Source organism: Engystomops pustulosus, chromosome 4 (assembly GCF_040894005.1).
Source record: "Engystomops pustulosus chromosome 4, aEngPut4.maternal, whole genome shotgun sequence".
NCBI classification, from domain to species: Eukaryota; Metazoa; Chordata; class Amphibia; order Anura; family Leptodactylidae; genus Engystomops; species Engystomops pustulosus.
In genome coordinates this window covers 41,360,371-41,379,121 of record NC_092414.1, presented here as the reverse complement: position 1 = coordinate 41,379,121, position 18,751 = coordinate 41,360,371, and the positions used below count along the sequence as shown (strand labels likewise).

General features: G+C 39.0%; 1 protein-coding gene across 3 annotated transcripts in view; it reads right to left on the bottom strand.

The window, feature by feature from the left end:
• Positions 1–18,751, bottom strand: part of LOC140126382 (A disintegrin and metalloproteinase with thrombospondin motifs 2-like) — a 347,949-nt gene that overhangs the window by 61,089 nt on the left and 268,109 nt on the right. For all 3 annotated transcript variants that reach the window (XM_072145781.1, XM_072145779.1, XM_072145782.1), the window contains one exon: positions 17,050–17,216. In XM_072145781.1, coding sequence (XP_072001882.1) covers positions 17,050–17,216 — 167 coding nt within the window. The remainder of the gene's footprint in view (positions 1–17,049; positions 17,217–18,751) is intronic.

Below are 18,751 nucleotides of genomic sequence, written 5' to 3'. Positions count from 1 at the left end.
TGAATTCCTTGAGTTTTCAGGCAGATAGATTTACCACCTAAATAAGTTGCTGAATAACATTTCCCATTTGTGTACTTTACATTTTCATAATTTTATAAATGTCTGGACATTTTATTTTGATGTCACGCGGCCTACAAATCAAACATCGATTTTCTGTATATTCAGAATTGACTATTTAGTAATGAAATAAAAATGGAGGCGAAATTTAGAATGGTCAAATTGTGCCGGTTATACGTTCATTTAGCCCTAAAATTTACACATTTCCAAAAGGTAAAAAGATAAAAATCCACCATACAGTTTGTTCTGCAATTTCTCCTGAGTGCAGAGCCCCCACACACGTGGCCGTTACCTGTTTTATGGGTGCACAGCGAGGCGCAGAAGGGAAGGAGCGTCCTGCAGCTGCCAGGATTTTAGTTTTCTCATTGGCCCCTTTTTGTAGGCTATAATAATTTTCGCTTTTTCGTTATTGGGGCAATGTGACGGTATTTTTGCTTTTTCCAGTGTTACCATTTTGGGGTTGGTATCCCCTATTGTTGAACCTTAGAACTTTTTTTTGAGCGCAGGAGTAAAAAAATAACCAATTCTTTACTGGATTTTATCCTTTTTTTTTTCGTGTTCATGGTTTAGCCTAATAATCATGTTATCTTTATTCTATTGGTCGATACGATTATGGGGATAACATACATGAATATTTTTTCTTACGCTTTACTAAATTTGCCAAATAAAACCCTAACGTGGGAAAAATCTGTCATTTTTGCATTGCAGTCTTCCAAGTGGAATAACATTGTTACTTTTTTGGCCTATGGAGCTAGTGAATGGCTTGTTTTTGCGGGACATGTTGTACTTTGCAACAGTATCATTCTGCAGTACATATGTTTTTTTGAACACTTTTAATGCATTTTTTGTGGGATTCAATAGGTAAAAATAATAATTTTTGGCGGTTTATAACAGTTTTTTTTAACGGTATTCATCGTGTGGGTTCAATAATTATTTAGTTTTATTCTACTTTATTCTACTTACTTTAATTGTTACGGACGCAGTGATACTATACATGTGGGGTTTGTGTTATGATTTAGACTGGTTGCTTGTTCATGATAATACTCTGCAATACTGATGTATTGCAGGGTATTAGCAGTGTCAGCCTATGCACATGCAAAGGCTGACACTGTGCCTTTAAGATGATGTCATAGACACCATCTTTCAGGCACTGCCTTCAGGCATCTCTGGGGTACCGATCGTATCCCAGAGATGCCATAGCAACGATTTGCGCCTCCCGAAAGCGGTTCGAGGGTTGGGCGATCGTGAGGGAAAGAGACCCCCAGAGGCCGCTGACCACGGCATTTAACGGGTTAAGCACCTGCGATCGGAGCCCACTCCAATCGTGGGTGTTACACTGGGGTGCCGGCTATTAGTTACAGCCGGCACCCTGTGTTTTCCGATGCCGGTTCGGCTCAGATCTGGAGCTGAAGCGGCATAGGCTCAGCATCCGATATATCGGACGCTGAGCGTTAACAGGTTAAAGAGTTTATAGACATAGGCTGCTTCATGTAATTTTTATTCAAACACCAAAATGTTATTAAAAAAATGCATAAAAATTTAATTTTATGTAAAAAACTGTGCCCCAAACAGAAAATAAAACAGATTAAAACATAAAGGAACCCCTAAAACATATAATATTTTTTAAAAGCAGACAGCCTGGTGTTTCCAGTTGTCTTCATTAACAGTTGACATCCCGAACCACCATCATGCAACTTTGTGACGGACAAATAATAAATAAAATGCTAAGAAAATGCATATTTTTACAAAAAACTCACATCAAAGCAGAGGTTTATGCACAAAGGAACTTAAAAATGATAAAATGAGCAGATTTCTATAAACCACAATACACAACATCAACAAGAATTTACACTCCCTAGAATACAACACAAACCATGCAATATTTAGTTTGAATCCACAAATGTGTTTTAAAATATATAAAAGCACACAGTGGAAAGCTCCTATTCTGTCAAAATCATATTTTTTCCAGAAATCACTGCATACCATGTATATAAAAATAGCTTTTTAATTCATCCCCACTACCACCTTCATACAACTTTGCAGCAAACAGTAAGATGCAAAAATTATATGAACATTCAAAATTCCCACTAAAATATGTACAAATCCTAATGTGCAGGACTACTTACATATAGAAAATGTACTTTCCCAAAAACAGTAAGATTGAGGAGTTCATACATACGGTACCCCACATGTGTATAGTCCCCAAAATATGCAGCAAAAGGACTGTTAAATCCACAAGAGGGGCCAATCTATTCAGAAAATTGCTGTGAGCTTCACACGGATATATTATTGAAGTCTCCCTTACGCAACGGTAGCCATAAAAATTAAACCTATAGATCCATAAACCAAGTGTGCGCCATTGTATTAGCAGCGCAATAACTGAAATGTCTGCGCTTCATAAGAATTTGAGTAAGAATGCCGTAACATATATGTAACACAAAAAACACACACATTCATGAATAAAAGTTTTATTTCATTCCATCTTTCATTAATTACACCTAACTTTTTGGACATGTTCTGGGTTGCAGTGTTAATACGCAGGCACATTTGACAAAAAGGATCAAATTTTCATTGTTTCACAAAATTTACATTAAAAAAAAATCATCGCTCAATATATGAAAATGTATTCTCATATCGTTCTGGGTAGGAAGGTTAATAACATGAACATTACTTAACAAGGACCTGTCGCCCCCGAAAAATACCCCCAAATATGTTACCTCTAATTGTGTCCCCAGCCCCTTTATATTTATTCAATCATTATTAAAATTTGTGTGTGCAAACTTAGTTTTAATCGATCCGACCTCTTACCAAATAAGAGGTCAGATCGTCGTACAGGTCCCTTAGCAGTCGGCCATATTCATGAGAGGGCTGGCCGACACACCCCCTTCACGCCCCTGTCAGTCAGGGACCTGTAAGAATCGCCAGCAGCAGAGCATGTATTGCGCAATCGCTGGCGGCTCTATGTGATGTGGCGCGCTGACTGCGCCTGCGCCATGCTTATTCCCAGCGCTGGTTGAACGTTAGGCCAGCAATGTGAATAAGCCCCTCTGTGGCCACTGTTAGCACACCGCATCGCATAGAGCCGGCAGCGATTGCGCAATACACACACTGCTTATTACGGGTTATGGGGAAAAACACTTTGTTTAATTCTTAAAGGCTGGACTTTTTCTAGTCTTCTATACTATTATGAAACCCTTTGCTAAAGAACCGCCTACCAATAATAGGTGAACAGCATATAAGGATCTTTTGTACAAATTTTTGCACTGTGATGTGCTTTTTAAAAAAAATAATTTTCTATACCCAGGGGTGTACCCAGCCTCTCTGCTGCCCGAGGCGAATTAAAGAAAGACACCCCCCCCCAATCGCCTCCCCCTCCCCCAAAGGGTCAAAGAGTTATATACTGTGCTTAGAGGTAATAATGAATTGTGGAACGCACAGATCACAGAATTGTGACAGAATTGATTGAGAAGCCGGCCACACATGCTCTCGCTATATAATGTGCTAGCTCTCAAAAGCCCCCTTTCCTGTAGCCCTCCTGAGAGTCTTCCTTTTTCTGTTGTTTGTCTAAAAAGAAGGGTCTACAGAAAAGGGGACACTATAATATCACTATTTCTATAGCACCACACATCTATAATGTCACCTGGTCTTTGACCTGTTCACTATGAGGAAAAATCTATACATACTGTATATCAATGTAATGTCCCCTGCAGAGCCCTCCCCTTTAATGTTATGTCCCCTGCAGAGCCCTCCCCACTATATTTTTGACGGTACGGGATCTTCAGTCTTAGGAGTTCTTAGGAATAATGTCTTTGAGATATGGGTCATGCAATAGAAGGTCCCAGTGTTTTTGGAGGATTTTTCTAATTCCTAGACCATCATCAGAAAAGGTGGTTATGAAGTTGATCGCATGGGAATCATTATTACTACTTTCCCTCTTAGATGGTAACAAACACTCACGTTGTATGAGGGCACCTGCTTTGTTGCATGCTGTTGTGAGCAGCATGGTGCCTTCACACAACATGAGTGTTTGTTACCATCTAAGAGGGGAAGTAGTAATAATGATTCCTATGCGATCAACTTCATAACCACCTATTCTAATGATGGTCTAGCAATTAGAAAAATCCTCCAAAACACTGGGATCTTCTATTGCATCACTCATATCTCAAAAACGTTATTCCTAAGAACCCAAGACTGACCTTTAGAAGATCCCGTACCGTCAAAAATATAGTGGCCTATGCACTCAAACAGCCAAACCGTCATTCTTCCCCCGTACTATAGGCAGCTTTAAGTGCAACCACAACCTGTGCAAATGCTGCAAGACAATTACACACAGAAGGACTAACTTCCAGTCCAACACAACTGGAGAAACGTTCGATATAAAAAGTTTTCTTAATTTTAGCGCAGACTATGTGATCTATATGATAGAGTGTACCTGCAAACTACAATAAGTAGGACGCACTATACAGCCACTAAGGGAAAGGCTTAACAAACATAGATCTAACATCACCAACGGTTTCTGCCAACATCGTGTGTCCAGACATGCTGCAGTACATCACAATAAAAATTATAAGGAATTCACAATAACGCCCATTGAACAAATCAACCCCTCTGCTCCCCAACGCTTCAACAAGCTCAAAGATCGCGAAATGTATTGGATTTTTAAGCTTAACACCCTAGTCCCTGCTGGACTTAATGAAAGCCTGGAAAATGTACTCTAAAACCTTATATTTTAATAACCTATTTATGTGGTCTCTTACTACCACATTAGTTACCCATCCAACATTCATTATGGTTTCCCAATATCACCATTCGCTTAGCATATTATGAGCCATGACATCTGTTCGATATTTATCCTAAAAATATTATAATTTATTCATTTTTACTATAGAACCTATAATTTTTATCTATATATCTCTTATCATGATTTTTTACCTGCTTTTTTTGCAATGTTAATGTATTTATATATTTAATTATTTATTTATTTTTCTCGCTATGTGACTGTTTTCATTTGTTTAATTATTTATTCATTGATTTTATACACACTTGCTAATGTCCTATCATTAATTCAACCATTTTCTAGATATCTATGTACCAGGTACTAGTACCCGACATCTACTTATTTATTTATTTATGTATTAGAACCATGTATCCACTCAATTTTTCCAAACTGCGGTCTCATTGCGAAGGCGTCTCCGCACCATCCCATGAATTCTCCTTATGTAAGTGTGCTCGTTATCTAAAAAGTGTTTTTCTTTATTGATGATGTTTTTCTCTTTATTGATGATGTTTGCCGATCTGTTTATGTGATAGGCTGTTTGCTTTACCACCTGTTATGCTAATTATTGTGGCTTTTTAGCTTCCTCTACTGCTGTCATTGTCCATTTTTTCAGTCAGATGAAGGGATTACTCCCGAAAAACGCGTCACTCTGGACATTAAGGTCTTACTTCTATTTGTACCGCATAAATTTGTAAGTGCTTTTTATCCTCAATAAAACGTCCTTGCCTTATGGTGTAAATTTTGGCATTTCTGATGTAGACACTCCACCGCTGTAAGGCTAGTTTAGTGCCCCACCTAGAGCCCCATCTCTCCTTTTTCTTTTATTGCCACATCACACACCAGGGCAGCACTTTCCAGGAGGAGTTTCCCAAACTGCCAAGAAGAGAAGGACACAGAAGGGGTCCAGGGTGTGCCCCAAAAAAGGTATTTATCATTTATCATTGTGAGACCAGAAAAACCAGGACTATGTATGAAAGATTGCTTCCGAATTTATCATACATCCCTGGATCTTTAGATTATCATGTTGTTATCCTAATGTACTATGCACAGCTTATACATCATGCCACATCTTCCCTTCTAAGCCCATGTGCCCAGCCTGTAGATTATTGTCCCATATGGGCTATTGCTGTACCCGGGAAAACAGGCTTCATGATTTTTGGGGTGTTTATCTCCCGTGGCAGGAGCTGGGCACAAGATGACATAATGAATATTGTTTACTATACCCTATTCATTATGCATTTTTTTTGGGTTCACCTGTTAAAATACTAACTATACCCCAAGATTAATTCATTGAGGGGTGTAGTTTATAAAATAGTGTCAGTTCTTAGGGGTTTCTACTGTACTGGCCCCTATTGGCATCTTCAAATGCTTCATGATGCCAAAAAGAAAATCAAAAGTACAATGCCTGTGATCAAAATGCAAGTTATTCCCTTTTGAGCCCTGTCGTGTCTCCATCCTGCAGATTATTGCCACCTATGGGTTATTTCCCTAAATGGGGTAACCCACAGAATGATTTTTGAAGTGTTTTTCCCCAGTGGCATGAGTTAGGCAAAATGCTTTTGTCACTACAATGGCATACTTGATAAATTGCAATACGATTTTTACTCTGCAGTACTCACTTTGCATTACATTTGAGCCAGCATCTTAGGGGTTAAAATGTTCATACAACCCTACTTACATTCTTTGAAGGGCACCCTTTCCAAAATGGGGTCACTACTTGGGGGTTTCTATTGTACTGGTACCTCAGGGGCAACCCAACCTAATCTAGTGAAAACGGAGCTCAAAAACCTAAATTTTGCTCCTTTCCTCCTGAGCCCTGCAGTGTCTATAGGGTGGTATTGCCCTAACCGGGGCAACCTGCTGAAGTTTCTACTAAAACTTGAAACCTTCTCACATCCTTAATCAAAAAAATGGAAACGTAAAATGTATGAAAATAAAAAGAAGACCAATGGAAAAAAGGTTGCTACAAAAATAAATTGTGGTTTGCCTTTTTGTCCAAAAAGAATAGCATTTGAAACTTTGAAAAAAAAAATTTTTTTTCAAATTTTTCCTAAATTATTGAATTGTTGCCCCCCAAAAAAGAAACTGATCACCGAAATGACTACTAACATAAACTACAATGTCTCACAAGAAAACAGTCTCAAAATAACAAGGATATCTTAAAGCATTGAAAAGTTATAACCACAGGAAGAGACACTGGTAAAAATTAATAAAACGACTGAGCCTTAACGTACAAACAGGCTACATCCTAAGGGGGTTAAAACTGATGGTAGATGACCTTTAAACAAGCGCATTTAAATTATAAAACAGTTTATCACACAACACAAAATATTTCAACGCTGTGTCAAAAAGACTAAAAATTTGCAGTAACAATACATCATCAAACCCCCATCAGAGCAAAAGAAATTTTTCAAATACTCAACAATTCAATCCATCATAAAAATCTGAGTTAAAAAAAACCTGATTTTTACTCATTAAAACACTAATATGCAAGAAACTGACAGTGTTGGTTTAACAGGAGAGAGAGATACATACATGAAAAATTACAAAATGGACACTGGAATTACATAATGGTACCGCTTAAGCCCTTATAACCCGAGGACCATTGCATACCATAAAGAATATGTACATTAAATATCCAGCAACATTGCACCTCAACAATAGTATTGCAGAAAAATATCCACCAGAGGCCATACTCCCCAACTCCGTTCCACACTGTCCAACACCCCAACATACCGGTATATACGGACTCCACTCTTTTATACTAGGTGTCTAGAGGCTAAAAACATATGATAATATAGCATTATGTTTATAATGCACACAATCAAGCCTGCCTATAAAATCATAATACTTAAAACCCATTAGTCTGATTCTTACATTTTGCCGTGCTTAGCTGGTGCTTATCCTTTACATAGAAAAAAGCAAAAATGATCAAATTTATATCAAGAAATGACATCCAGTTCAAACAATAATTCACCCGTTCCAAAGACAAAATTCCCAACAATTCTTTATTCAGTAATCTTTAAAATTGCAGAGTATCATGGTATATAAATACAAGGAATACATGGTATATACATACAAGAAACCAACAACTAGTGCATTCATCATTAAATACCTGCGAATGAGTCACATGATCTTCGACCGCCTAGGTCACAAAATCATAACATTAAAACACAGTGTTAAAAACTACCATTATGAACTATTTTCCTAGGTACTAAACTACAAGTATCAGGATTATCCATTACACTTTAATATTGGAAACATCTACTCTTTAATTAAGAATTACCAACCCCAGCTGGAACTCAACTTGAAAGACCTCTCTGCGTGAAACAAGAAGCTTCTGTGGTTTTGTTGTATTAACAAGTTAAAGATGGATGTCCTGCCTTGCTTCTTATACATCTTTCAGGGGGTTCCCATATTGCCACCATCATCCTTTTTATGATCTCTACGTACAGCACTGTTAAAATTTGTGTTGGGAAAGTCTAGGCCCCGCATTGGCTGGCACTTTGTAATTCAAGATAAGTTTGCGGGGGAAGAGGGGGCAGGACTGCCAAATCCGAAACTGTATCACCAGGCTTCAATCTTGTTACGGCTTCTTGATCGGCCTTACCACATATATAAATAATGGGCCTGGATGGAGCAGCGTTGTATGACAACTACTTTGCGGCTACACTGGCTACGTTTTTCTGCAATTCTTCACTTTCTGCCCCACCAGCAACCTTCCTGCGAGCTGTTTTGTCAGGCTGGCATATGCTGCTTCGCCAGCGAATCCTTTAATGCCCACACAGCCCTCTAACTGCACTGTTTCATAACCTAGAGTTCCTACCCTCCCAGAACAGAGACATTCCTGGGATTCAAGCGGGGCAACAATCTGAGATTGTGGGATATCCTCCGAAGCTTGCCCATACCGTCTTTCAGTGTCCTGAGCTCCAGACCTGAGAATTGCCTGACAACATTTGAGGATCTATTCTGTGCCATTAACCCACCAGAGCATGAAATATCACAAATCTACTCCCTCATTATCCAAGAGCCTTATACCTCAGATCTTCTGTTTGTGACGGGGTGGGAGCAGGATATATGTGTCAAAATCTCAAAAGAGCATTGGCAAAAAGCCTTCCTACAAACTCTCATCCGTTCGCCCCGCCCAGGATTATAAAATATGTTCAAGATGGTACCTGGTACCATCCCTTCTCCATTCCATCTACCCAGCATTCCCGAAACATGTTGGTGCTGGGGTTTGCCCCTTTGGGACCTAGGTTTTCTCTGGATAATAGTGTGTCACAGGCTTATCTGTTGACAACTCCCAGAGGTAGCTTTATTATCCACACTTCCAGGCTCCATCAGAGCCCAGAAGCGTGACCTTTTGCGTTTTTTCCTAATCGCCCACTACATTTCAGATCCACCGTTCCTCCGTCTATGTCACAATGGGTTCAGGATATGCTGTTGATCTCTCGCCCAGAGGAGCTATCAGTAGAGGCAAGTTGTACGCAGGGAGCATATGTGAAAATCTGCCAACCTTGGATACTTTTCTGTGAATAAAAGACCTGCTTGTAAATGGTACCAAGTTGGTATAAGCAGGTAATGCGGAGCCTCACCCCCTCCCTGTGCTGAAGCTCTATCCCCCCTACACTCTTCTAGTCTCTTTCCAATTTATGTGGCAACCCGTTTCGGGAGTCTTCCCTTCAACAGACTAATTCATAGAACAAATGGCAAATGACATATGGTGGGCAGGAGCACCAATATATATCTCAAAGTTTATTGCATATGTAAAACCGAAGGGGGGAGGAAGGATAGCACTTATCAACCAATTAAAAAGGGGAATCAAATACATGTACAAAGAAACAGTTCTGTCAGCTCACCTGGGACGCAGTGGATTAGTGGAGAAGTGAACTCAAGCTCGGATATCGCCCGCTTCACAGGAGGCACTTAATCAAGGAAAGGGAGGAGGAACTCCGGCTCAAAAGTAAACTTCAATCCAGGTAGGTAAAATCAAAGAGACTTTTATTGAAGATATACAAACAACATGATAAAACGGATTGGCATGGGTAGCGGGAAGGGTCCCTGGAATGCCTACGCGTTTCGGATAAACTCTGTATCCTTATTCATGAATAAGGATACAGAGTTTATCCGAAACGCGTAGGCATTCCAGGGACCCTTCCCGCTACCCATGCCAATCCGTTTTATCATGTTGTTTGTATATCTTCAATAAAAGTCTCTTCGATTTTACCTACCTGGATTGAAGTTTACTTTTGAGCCGGAGTTCCTCCTCCCTTTCCTTAATCAAATACATGGGTGTGGTCAAGCAGAGCATGTATAAAATTCATTGATAGGATACAACATTGTATAATAACCATAGTAAGTATAAATACGTAGATAAACACATAGTAGTAGGTAAATATATAGGTAAATTCACAGTTAAATATACATAAATAGTGTTTATCAGGAACAAATTGTAGCTAATAGTAATTGCAGCCATATAGCTTCATTATATGCTGGGTTGGACGCATGTTGTCATTTTCAGTGTATCTTAATGTAATTTAATAGAAATGCACACACCTGTAATGGAAGTGTGTCTCTCTGTGTGTTGATAGATGGCGCACATCTCTCCATGCACACAGGCGCCTGCACATTCTGTCATCGGGGATCGCCGAGTCTGGCGTCTGTGCACAAGTGCCCTGGGCAACCTTTGGGTGCGCGTCCGCATTGGACCATCATAGCGAGTAACCACTCGGAGGTGCGGCTGTGCTATAGCTGGCTGCCTCTGGATTTCTATAAATGGGTGGATGTTCTGATCTTTCACTATTGTGCCTGCATAACTAGGAAACTAGCCCTTAAGCATGCACAAGCCAAAGAGAGGCACAGCCTATGTGAGGTTAATGATAGTGAAAGGTGAAACTGTTCATGCCTAAAATGATACTTTAGGGAATTGTAAATAAAATGAAATAATCAGATAAATAAATCAGATGAGTGAATAAATAATTAACTGAATACTTACATTTATAAATAAATAAGTCAATATATGGATGACTAAAAGTGTATAGATAGCCCCATATAATCAGTACGTGGTGTCAAGTTACATAAAATCATTGGAATTGGAGTATAAACGCTCCTATCAGAATAATAATTATAATTCTTTATTTGTATAGTGCACACAGATTACGCAGCGCTGCACAAAGCATGCTAAATTGGTCCCTATCCCCATGGGGCTCACAATCTAAACAACCTAACAATATGTTTTTGTAGTGTGGAAGGAAACCGGAGTACCCGGAGGAAACCCACGCAAACACACAGAGAACATACAAACTCTTTGTAGATGTTGACCTAGGTGGGATTCGAACCCAGGACCCCAGTGCTGCAAGGCAAAAGTGCTACTCACTCTAACACCGTGCCGCATATTATTGTATTTATGTACCAAATTTAATGTGTTAAGCGTATTAACCCCTTAAGGACGCAGCCATTTTGTAGCTTAAGGCTCAGCCCGATTTTTTGGATTCGGACTTGCTTCGCTTTATATGGTTAAAACGATTCTGAGATTGTTTTTTCCCCACATGTTGTACTTCATTTTAGTGGTAAATTTTGGCTGATAAGTTTTGCGTTTATTTACAAAAAAAAAGAAAATATGATAAATTTTTTGAAAAATTTGCCATTTTCGAAATTCTAAATCATTGCGTTTTCAGGCAGATAGATTTACCACCTAAATAAGTTGCTGAATAACATTTCCCATTTGTCTACTTTACATTTTCATAATTTCTGAAATATCTGGATAATTTATTTTGATGTCACGCGGCTTACAAATCGAATATCGGTTTTCCGGATTTTCAGAATTGACTATTTTGGGGATATATACAGTTTTGAATGAAATTTTACATATTTAGCATCAAAACCCCCTATATAACCAACCCATTTTCAAATCTGCACCCCTCAAGCTATCAGAAACAGCATTTACGAAGATTCTTAACCCCTTGAGATCTTCATAGTAATTGAATCAAAATGGAGGTGAAATTTAGAATGGTCATATTGTTCCCTTATACGTTCATTTAGCACTAAAATTTACACATTTCCAAAATATAAAAAGAGAAAACCCACCATACAATTTGTTCTGCAATTTCTCCTGAGTACAGAGACCCCCCACATGTGGCCGTTACTTGTTTTATGGGCGCACAGCGAGGTGCAGAAGGGAAGGAGGGCGCTGCAGCTGCCAGGATTTTAGTTTCCTCATTGGCCCCTTTTGAAGGCTATACAATTTTCGCTTTTTTGTTATTGGGGCCATGTGACGGCATTTTTTTTGCGGGATGAGATGCTTTTTCCATTGTTACCATTTTGGGGTTGGTATCACCTATTGTTGAAAATTTAGGAACTTTTTTTGAGGGCAGGAGTAGAAAAGCATCAATTCTGTACTGGATTTTTTACTTTTTTTTTTTTTGGTGTTCACTGTATAGACTAATAATCATGTTATCTTTATTCTATGGGTTGATACGATTACGGGGATACCAGACATGAATATATTTTCTTACGTTTTACTAAATTTGTTAAACAAAACCCTAATGTGGGGAAAAAATCTATCATTTATGTATTGCCGTCTTCCAAGTGGCATAACATTGTTACTTTTTTGGCTACGGAGCTGGTTGATGGCTTGTTTTTTGCGGGACATGTTGTACTTCGCACCAATATCATGTCTGAGTACATATGGTTTTTTGATCGCATTTTATAGCATTTTTTGTGGGATTGAAAAGGTAAAAATCATAATTTTTGGAGGGTTTATAACAGTTTTTTTTTACAGCGTTTATCGTGGGGGTTCAATAATGATTTACTTTTATTCTACGGGTTGTTACGGACGCGGTGATACTATATATGTGGGGTTTGTGTTATGATTTAGACTTTTTTTTTAGTTATATGTCTCTTTATATGTTTTGGGAGTTTGGGGCATTTTTAGTGATTTATGACTTTATTTTTTTATTGAATAACTTTTTTTTTTTACTTTTTCACTTTTATACCATGGGACATGAACAAGCAATCTTCTGATTGCTTCTTCATGATAATATTCTGCAATACTGATGTATTGCAGAGTATTATCAGTGTCAGCCTATGCACTTGCATAGGCTGGCACTGTGCCAGTAAGATGACGTCACAGACGCCATCTTACCGGCAATTCTTGCAAGTAACTCTGGGGTCCAGATCGGACCCCAGAGTTGCTATAGCAACGATCGGCGCCCCCCGAAAACGGTTCGGGGGGGCCGATCGTGGTGGAAAGACCCCCCAGATGCAGGTTAGATGCCGCGGTCGCGCTGACCGCGGCATTTAACGGGTTAAGCACCCGCGATCGGAGACAACTCCGATTGCGGGTGTTACACTGGGGTGCCGGCTATTAGTTACAGCCGGCACCCCGTGTTTCCCGATGCCGGTTCGGCTCTGATCCAGAGCCTAGCCGGCATAGGCGCCGTGGCGGATATATCCGCCACTGAGCGCTAAGTCACTGCGCTCCGTGGCGGATATATCCGCCACGGAGCGTGAAGGGGTTAAAACACAATAAAACCCATATTGTGAAACCAATCTAAAACCAAAATTTAGATTGGTTTCACAATATGGGTTTTATTGTGTTTTAATACATTTTCAAAAATTAAAACAATGTGTACAGAAAAAAATGTATTTCACCATCTTCTGACGGTAATAACTTTTTCAGACTTCAGTGTAAGACGTAATTTTTTACAAGATGAGATGATGTTTGAGGATTTTGCGGCCTTTTGATCACTTTTTATTAAATTTTTTATGTGCTGTAAAAGTGGGGTTTTGGACATATGGCTGTTATTCACATCCGTTAAGGGGTTCACCGTCGGGAATACATTTTTATATTTTGATCGGGCATTTTAAGTCACTGCGATGTTTGTGATTTTTATGGTTTATTTAGTTTTATATTGGTTCTAGGGAAAGGGAGGTGAATTGAATTTTTAGTTTTTTGTTTTATTTTTTTTTTTACTTTTTTTTAATTTATTTTTTACTATATTTTAAACCATCTACTCGTAGTTTAGTACTTAGGAGAATGGTTCATAATAGTTTTTTTATAATGGTTTTAACCCCTTAAACCACCATGACATTCCCCAACATCATGGGCAACAGTGCATAAAGACACCATGACGTTGTGGAACGTCATGGCTTCTGTCACCCTAACAAAACGCAGGTTAATGGTATCAAAGGTCCTGTGGTTTTTGAGAGCCATGGCTCTTAGAAACATGTCAGGGGAGGAATATAAGTCCCCCAAGCAATCGCTGTGATTGGTCATTTAGTACAGATGGACAAATCACAGCTAAAAGCAGGAATTCCCTGGCTGAACTCAACTTATCTCCTCATTCTCCTTCACAAAGAAAGGAGATCAGATGCCTACAGTGACCCTCCACACCATAAATCACACCACAAAACATACAATTTAATTAAGAATGCACTGTTGGTAGCCATGAATAAGGATAGTATATATCTGAAACACATAAGTTAAATATGCGATTACTTGCATGTTTATATCCTTGCACTCTGCAATTTTAAAGATTACTGAATAAAGAGTCATTTGGAATTGTATTTAAGGAATTAGTGAATTATTCCTCGAACTGGGTGTCATTTCTTGCTAAATCCTGCACTTGTAAGCTGGAGGTCTCCTTGCATTTGGATTCAAACATTGCTTAAAAAAAAGAACGGTCCTCAAGTGAGCTGACCATTTTTTTTTTATTGTTTAGCAATTTTATTTTGATTCAAAATAATGTTACAAGTATTGCATAAAAGTTAAAAGTGAACCTGTCATCAGAAATTGGCCTAATAGACAAATACCAGTATGCTGTCAAAGAGCTAAACAGCTTCTAGATGATGTTTCTTTCATGGCACAGCTTGGTGGCATCATCCAGAAAATCTACTTTGAAGTGAGATGTAAATTAGTTGAATAAAATCAAGGAGGCAGAGAATTAAACACAAGTTAAGCTTCCCTGCCTTTGAACACCTCCTCCCATGTGATTGACATCATGCGCTGGACTTCAGAACATCTGGTCAATGATGTCCCTGGATTCAGAAACATTATTACAGTGAAGAGGCTTTCTAGGGAAGGGAAAGCTTCACTTTAGTGTTAAACTCTCTGCCTCCTTGACTTCATAAAACCGATTTACATCTTGCTTCAAAGTTGATTTTCTGGATGATGACACCACACCTGGCCTTGAAATAAACATGATCTAGAAGCTGTCCAGCTGCGTGACAACAGTAGTGGTTTATTATGCCAATTTCTGATGACAGGTTCCCTTTAATTCATTTAGATTTCCCCTGCTTGAATGTATCCTCGTCAAACCAGGCTGCGCCCACAAGATGCCTAGACACTTGGCACCCACAAGAAGCCAAGACATTGGATTTACAATCCCCAAGATAATTGGAGAGTTTAGAGGCAGTAAATGTCTTTATTTTACATTGACACTTGTTATTTAGAAGACAGAGTGCGGAGTTTGAATCTTCTTAGTTTCCGTAAACAAGTGACCGCGGAGTCACCTCTCCGCCACCAGTGCTGCCGAGACAGAACTCAGGCAGAATTAATAAATGCATTTATATTGTTGTCCCAATCTCTCACTTTTTCCATTACAGTTACTTGCAAAAATAGGTGGTGTACACCAATGAGTGTCATAAACAGGACCTATATTGTTTTTAGTGCCATTAAAATTAACACATTCTTGTGCAAAAAATAAACCCTAATATGGTTAATGAAAAATAACAAAGTTATTGCTCTTGTCATGTGACAAGGGAAATTTCAAACAATGACTTGATAATTGAATCCCAAAATAGGCCAGTTATTAAGGAATTAAAATGGCTCTTACAGAGTGTAGAATTTCCCACTGATGGAAAAACTGTGTCTCATTGGCTTGTGTAATTTTTTTTAGTTTTTTTTAAATACAAAGATAATTTTACAGTTATTTTAAAACAGCATACAAAAGAGCTTGAAAGATTAAATCACACAGGGATTAAATGTAAGTAGTGAGTACCGTATATACTTGTGTATAAGCCGAGTTTTTCAGCACAAAAAATGTGCTAAAAAATGTGCTGAAAAATGTCCCCTCGGCTTATACACGAGTCTATTACAATAAAAAATTACCCACTTAAAGAAAATAAACTTAAATACTCACCCTCCGATGTCAGCGCGGCTCCCCAATGTCCCCGATGTCAGTGCGTCCTGTCTTCTTTCTTCTCCGCGGCTCCTCTTCTCTCTTCTATCTTCTGTCATGGACGCGGCCATGTTTTCTTCGTGGCCGCGCATACTATGACGTCAGCAGCGGCTGCGTCATAGTATGCGCCTGCTAGAAGAAAACATGGCCGCGTCCATGCCGGAAGAAAGAAGAGGAGCCGCGGAGAAGAAAGAAGACAGGGTGCACTGACATCGGAGGGTGAGTATTTAAGTTTATTTTTAAGGGCCGTGGGGGCAGGCTGGCTGTATACTACTAGGGGCTGCTGTATACTACTAGGGGCTTGCTGTATACAACTAGGGGCTTGCTGTATACTACACTACTAGGGGCTGCTGTATACTACTAGGGGCTTTCTGTATACTACACTACTAGGGGCTGCTGTATACTACTAGGGGCTTGCTGTATACTATATGGGGGCTGCTGTATACTACTAATGACTGCTGTATACTACTAGGGGCTGCTGTATACTACTAGCGGCTGCTAAATACTACATGGGGGCTGGAGGCTGTATTCTTCTGGGGGCTGGCAGGCTGTATTCTTCTGGGGGCTGGCAGGCTGTATTCTTTTGGGGGCTGGCAGGCTGTATTCTTCTGGGGGCTGGCAGGCTGTATTCTTCTGGGGGCTGGCAGGCTGTATACTACTGGGGGCTGGCAGGCTGTATACTACTGGGGGCTGGCAGGCTGTATACTACTGGGGGCTGGCAGGCTGTATACTACTGGGGGCTGGCAGGCTGTATACTACTGGGGGGGTTTGACCAATGCATTTCCCACCCTCGGCTTATACTCGAGTCAGTAGTTGGTGATAAAATTAGGGGTCTCGGCTTGTACTCAAGTATATGCGGTAATTCTTATTTACATGGTTCATGTGAAAAATATTGTAAGAATATTCATAAATATTAAGGATTCATGCAATTAGAAAAAAAATATTTTTTCACATTGTTTGGATAGTTTTAAATGTTGTTATTAAAAAAAACCAGAAATTATTGTCAATATGAAAAAATAACTGTTAGACACTTACAAGAATTACGACTGGACTCTTCAAGGGGCCCATAGTCTGGACTGTTTCCCGGTTGTCATCATTCCGATATTCCCATTCAATGCCCATTTTGACAAACACTTTTGAATCCTGAAGACTCTCATTCTCATCATTTAAAATGAACTTTCCTGTTGCCTGATTTCGTATAGCTACAAATAAATAGCAGAAGAAATAATGTAATAAAGGGCTACTATCAATTCCTAAAAAAATCCACAACATACTTTTTATATCTTATTGTTTGTTTAAGAATAAAAATAGAAAACATAACCAATTTTGCATTAAATTATATATTTTAACCCCTTAAGGACGCAGCCTGTTTGCAGGTTAAGGCTCGCAACTTTTTTTGGAAATTTGACCAGTGTCTCTTCCTGTGGTAATAACTTTTCAACGCTTTAAGATATCTCTGTGATTTTGAGACTGTTTTCTCGTGAGACATTGTAGTTTATGTTAGTAGTGTCATTTCGGTGATCCGTTCCTTTTTTGGGGGGTAAAAATTCAAAAATTTAGGAAAAATTTGAAAAAAATGACTATTTTCAAAGTTTCAAATGTTATAATTTTTAGACAAAAAGTGATACCACAAATTTTTTTTGATAGAAACCTTTTGCCATTGGTCTTCTTTTTATATCCATAATTTGTTTTACGTTTCCATTATTTTTATGGATGTGAGAAGGTTTGAAGTTTTAGTAGCAACTTCTCAGATTTTCTTGAAATTTGAAAAATGCAAACTTTTTGGTGATCAATTCAGTTTGGAAGTGCCGTATAAAGGCTTATGTACTATATACCCCCACAAGTAACACCATTTTATGAACCTAACATCTCAACCTATTCAAATCAGCATTTAAGAAGTCTGTTAACCCTTTAATTATTTTTCCGGAAGCATATGAAAATGGAGTGGAAATTTTGAAATTTCAATTTTTGATTTCAATCTTTCCAATTTAGCCCTAAAACGGATACATTCAGAAGGAATTTGAGGTAAATATATATTCCTAATTTCTTGCCCTGCTTCTTCCGAGTACGGCAATACCAGACATGTGGATGTCAGCTGCTGTTTCCCCGCACATCGATGTCCAGAACAGAGTTAGCGATACCGGGAATTTGGAAGGCCAATTTGGCTGCAAATATTTTGTGGTGCCACAGTGTAATTGAAGAGCCCCTGAAGTAAAAGTACAATAGAAAACCCCCCAAAATGTCACCATTTCGGAAACTAGACCCCTCAAAGAATTTATTGGTGGTTGTGGTGAGCATTTTAACCCCCGACACGCTGGTCAAAATTGAATGCAAAGTAAATGGTGCAGAGTAAAAATTGTGTTTTTATCTCAAAAATGTCATTTTAGTGCCTCATATACTGTGCCCAACTCATGCCACTTTAGACAAACACCCCAAAAATCATTCTGCGGGTTGTCCCGAGTACAGCAATACCACACATGTGCCAATAATTTACAGACTGGGCGCACAGAAGGGATGAGAACGGAAGGAGTGACATTTTGATTTTCCAGCTCCGTTTTCACATGTTTGGATTTGGAGTGCCATGTCATGTTGGCAGGGCCCGTGAGGTGCCAGTGCAATAGAAACCCCCAATAAATGATACCATTACGGAAACTAGACCCCTCAAAGAATTTATCGGTGGTTGTGGTGAGCATTTTAACCCCCGACACGCTGGTCAAAATTAAATGCAAAGCAAATG